This window comes from Hippoglossus stenolepis, chromosome 16 (genome assembly GCF_022539355.2).
Source record: "Hippoglossus stenolepis isolate QCI-W04-F060 chromosome 16, HSTE1.2, whole genome shotgun sequence".
Classification (NCBI taxonomy): Eukaryota; Metazoa; Chordata; class Actinopteri; order Pleuronectiformes; family Pleuronectidae; genus Hippoglossus; species Hippoglossus stenolepis.
In genome coordinates this window covers 13,030,127-13,034,826 of record NC_061498.1, presented here as the reverse complement: position 1 = coordinate 13,034,826, position 4,700 = coordinate 13,030,127, and the positions used below count along the sequence as shown (strand labels likewise).

The window sequence follows — 4,700 nt, the reverse complement described above, 5'->3', positions numbered from 1 at the left end:
ACACACACTCCCAGCTGCCGGGGCTATTATTTTCCTATTTCAATTTGACACCCAGGCCTTTTCATGCTAATTCTATTATTCTTGGGAAGTTTATGTGATTTCATATCACTAGAAATCGGTAATGTATTATAACCCCCTTTGAGCTAAAATAAACTGAATCCCCCTGCAGTAGCCACCGGGAAAATAATTACTTTCATATCAAAACTCTGCAGGAGTTGAGCGGGTCCTTTTCGCCCCCGGGCTCGTAACCTCATTTCAGCGGGGGGCTTATAGATGAATAAATTTGTTAAGGCAATATACAAAAGTACAACACGAGATTTCCCTTTTTAAGAAAGCCCTTTCCTCGTACTGTACAGTGGTGACTGCACATGTGCAGCTATTTAAGGTCTCACACGGTTCGAGGTGCTTGTATACAATAGATTTATTTAAGAAAAAAAAAAACTTACATATATAAATAGTATAATACCTTTTTACAGCTCTTGAGGATTTTCGTTGGTCTCATGGTCTTGTGATTTTTTTTTTTTTTGACAAGTTATCACACATTAAAAGGAATATCTATAGAGACTCCTGACACACACACACTCACACACACACACACACACACACACTCGCAGAGAGAGAGGGGGAGAGAGAGAGCACACCATTGTCAAAAAATGTCATTGGGGGGAAACCTAGATATTGGATGCGAAGATTGTGGTTAAGCTTTGGCCTAATGGAAGGTGTCGTTTAGAGGTTATATCAATGTGTATCTGCATTATTATTATTATTATGATTGTTGTTGTTGTTTTTACCCCCAGAGATTTATTCCATGTCGACATCTTCTTTTGAGTCTGTCTTTGTTTCTGCTGGACTGTCACTGAGGACGCACTCGGGCCGGTCCTGGATCTCTAAAGGCTCGTTTCTGTCTGCGTCCACAGGCTTTGCACTGAGCGGCTGTGGGCTGCTGACGTGTTCGTGGGTGAAAGTCGAGTCGCCGCAAATGACGGAGGTGGTGTGGGTGTGTTTGCCGGGGGGGAACGCGGCCCTGGGCGGGCTGGTGTGCGGTGAACCGGGCTGGTCCTCTGACCCCACCTGCCCCCGTGGCGCGGCGTCCGCGCAGTCCGGCGAGCTGCTCCTACATCCCGCAGAGACGCTGCTGCAGCGGCCGCCCGCCTGGTGCCTCTCGTGCGGGGAGTCACCGCCAGAGTTTGCAGCCGACGAGGACGATGCTGATGTTGTTGTTGTTGTTGTCGTCGTCTTCAGAGCAGTTTGGGGAACAATGAATCCAAGCGGCTGCGTGATGGGATAGAGAAGGAAGTGTCCTTTCCCTATCAAAGGCCGTGAGGGGGGTAAGGCCGCGGGGTGGCGTCTCGGTCTGGAGTCCGAGAGGAGGCTCTCGACGCTGAAAGGGTTGAGCTTCTGTAGCCCGGAGGCCCTGCTGCTGCCGGAGCACAGGCTGGTCCGGTGGCTGGCGTCGGGCGAGTCCAGCTCGGATCCGCCAGCGTCCCGGTCCATAAGTCTTTGGTTCTGGTTCTGCGTCTGGAGATGGCGAGGCGACTGGTCGCAGCTCGACTGCGACTGACTCCCCCCCACGGAGTCAAAAGGCGGGCCCGTGGTGTGGTCACTGTCGGTCACATGCGACACCCCGCTGTCGCTGTCCGACCCCGGGGTGTGAAATAAATCCCCAGAACTGAGCTTGTTCTGGGACTTGAGCAGCCGGCGCTCGTGCTTGCGCTTCTTCTTGTCCATCCTGTCCAGCTCTCGCCGGGCGATCTCCTCCGGGTCCATGGGCTCCCCGCTGCAGGTGGTGGGGTGGGCGTTGTGAGCAGGTCGACCCGGACCTTTCTTTGTGTTCTCCTTTTTCCTCCACTTCGCCCTGCGGTTCTGGAACCACACCTGCACACATGGAGACACACAGAAACACGTGTGATGAGCAGTTACAAGGGGAACGTTAATTGGAGCAGGATTTGTCGGTGTCTTAACAATATGGTAATTAAACAGGTAGTGAGGTTTCATTTGCTCATGGCTGTTTGGTATGCAGGCCTTTAATTAGGCCTTTCATTAAACACCAGTGTGTGCATCAGGGCAGGACAAAGTTTGGAGAAAGATGAGCGAGGTTTGACATTCAACCTAAATTATTGGTTTGCAGTTTTACAAGTCTTAGTAATTGTGATAATAATCATCATAATTGCATCATTTTCCAGTACAAACTTTGCAATTTTCACAAAAACCTAACAAGTTTTGCACTTTTCAATTTTTTCAATCAACAGCAAAAATTCTTGAAACAAAAATAATTCCATATTTTTTGCACTTATATTGCTGCAGTTAAAAGATTGTAGATTGTGCATAAAATATTTTTGGTCTTTGTTTATAAAGGATTTTCAATACAATAGAAAATCTTTGAGTCAAGGTCTCTGACTAAATTATTTTGTTATTAATAATAACAATAATAAAATAGAAGGCTCAAATATTTTTCTAAATAAAATTGCAACATAAATGATCTTATTTGACTCATATAAGCTATTTTGAAAATTTTGTAGGATAACTATTGCTAATTATGTGTCATATTATGACCCCAAATTGGCCTGTATGCTAAGATTTATTCTATATTTGTCCATGTCATGAAAAAATGAAGCCCTGCTCCATTATCATGAATTATAAGCAAAGGAAAAAAAATACACACACATACAAATTAAAATTAAAAATATCTAGCCTACAATATGAGGGAACAAAACCAATATTTACCTGAACCCTTGATTCTATCAAGTCCAACCGCAGAGCCAGCGCCTCCCTCATGAACACGTCGGGATAGTGGCTCTCGTTAAAAGCCTTTTCTAATTCCTCCAGCTGCCAACCAGTGAAATTTGTGCGAGTTCTTCTTCTCTTGCAACCGGGGCTATCTTTGTCTGGGTCCAACGAGTCTAGCAGCAGAACGAGAGCACATGTCAACAAAAGGATTAGTTACTCAGCCTGTGTATTTATTTTTCCTCAGATTGCAATAATCAAACACCAATTTGACAATATCGGTTCAATGTGTGAGCAGAGTATTTTTTTTTTCAAACTTTACAGCTGAAGAATTTTTGATTTTTTTTGGTGTCTTTTGCAGCCTGAGGAGTCTATAAAAAAAACCCATTTTCTGAATTTACGCTCGCAATGTCCTTGTTCTACTGTTTACCACCCTGACAGGAGCATTGCTTTGGCTTGTGTGCAAAAGCCTCTCGCTGGTGGAGATGAAGTGGGAGCAGAGACTGCACAACCCCACCGCTCGCCTGCGCGCGTGAGCTTTATCAAAAGAAACAAGACGACAACTTGTATCGCACCTTCCAGCCTTTTGTGCGCGTCTGTTTTGCGTCTGTGCGCAAAGCAGACCCAGCCTGGACGAGGCGCTTTATTGTGTGGCGGCTGCGCAACGTGGCTCACCTGTCAGTTTGTACTGCTGATTATCTCCATTCATCCCGCAGCCCGAAGACAAGAGGGGGTTGGAATTACCCACCGACGCCGTGCAGGAGCCATTAAGTAATCCGTCTATCGAGAAGGGGACCGCGGACGCAGATTGAAGTTGATGCCCGGCTAATTCGTAAACGTGATGGTGGCTCAGATGGTACGGGAAGCCCACCATCCCGCCGAGAGAGCCTCCGAACTGGGCGTGAGGTGCATCCAGTATCCTGCTGTCCATCATCCCGCAGGCGAGAGGAAACGACGTCTGGAGGCCGGCGATGGGAATTTAAAAAGCATGCAGCGAGTGTGGCCAGCGAGCAGGGGACATGATGCGGAGGGGAGGGATGAGCTCCGACTTTATCCACATGAACCTCCCAATAATTAGCCCAGGCTCTGGGAATATGAGACCCAATGAGAAGCGGTAATGGGCGCTGACGTCAGAGGCGCGCTCTGCAGACGCTCCCCGTATCGATTGCTAATTAAAGCTGACATCCACCTCAATAAACAATATCAGAGCTGTCACAACAAGACAGGAGGGCTTTGATAAGAACTACATGGCAACTACACGGGGGGACCCACCGGGAGGAAGGGCTCGCTGACTCCCGGGGAAGGGGAGGCTGCAAGGCGGATGGCTTAGGCCAGAGGCAGCCGCACTTTTTGGTCCACTGGAGGACCTGCAAATATATAGGCTATATTATACAAGATGAAATTATATATTCTTAAATTAATATAATTGTTTTTATTACATAATTTGACTGTTATTTTTTTGAATTTCTACACATCTCTCAGGGAGGTGGCATAAAAAGTGAAAACGTTTTTTTAGTAAAACATTTTTTAAAATATGAACTGTTATCCTAATATATATATAGTGGAATTATAATATCCCTCTCCCCAGGGATGCCTGCTGCCCTCTGTGGACCCTGAGACCCTTTGTCGTCCCTGAGCCCCCACTTTGACTTGATATGCTCCCCCTCCCCATACCCCTCCATGTTAGTTATGGATCATGATTTAAATACATTAAACCTTTACAATCAGACAGGTCCGCATGCAGGGGCGTAAAACAAATGGGGTGACTTGGTGAAATATGGGTGTGTGTTGTATTTGAAAGGGGGGCGGGGGGGGGGGCAGCTGAGATATTGCTGAAGGCACAAAGCAAGAGTGAAACTATAATATTTTACTGTTACAAGGCGAAAGCTTCAATTACGAGCAACGCTGCGTTATGGGCAAAATATATGGCCAAATAAAACGGGGGGGCTATACGACTGGAGGCTGGAGCGAGGACA

At 46.7% G+C, this 4,700-nt stretch overlaps 1 protein-coding gene across 1 annotated transcript; it reads right to left on the bottom strand.

Annotated features, from left to right (window-relative positions):
• Positions 1–482: 482 nt before the first annotated feature.
• Positions 483–3,777, bottom strand: uncx (UNC homeobox). Its single transcript, XM_035179816.2, has 3 exons — positions 3,400–3,777; positions 2,725–2,900; positions 483–1,875 (listed from the first exon to the last, which is right to left on the bottom strand). The coding sequence occupies exons 1-3, from the start codon at positions 3,656–3,658 to the stop codon at positions 802–804; spliced, it is 1,509 nt and encodes a 502-aa protein (XP_035035707.1). The 5' UTR covers positions 3,659–3,777; the 3' UTR covers positions 483–801.
• Between the last annotated feature and the right edge of the window lie 923 nt (positions 3,778–4,700).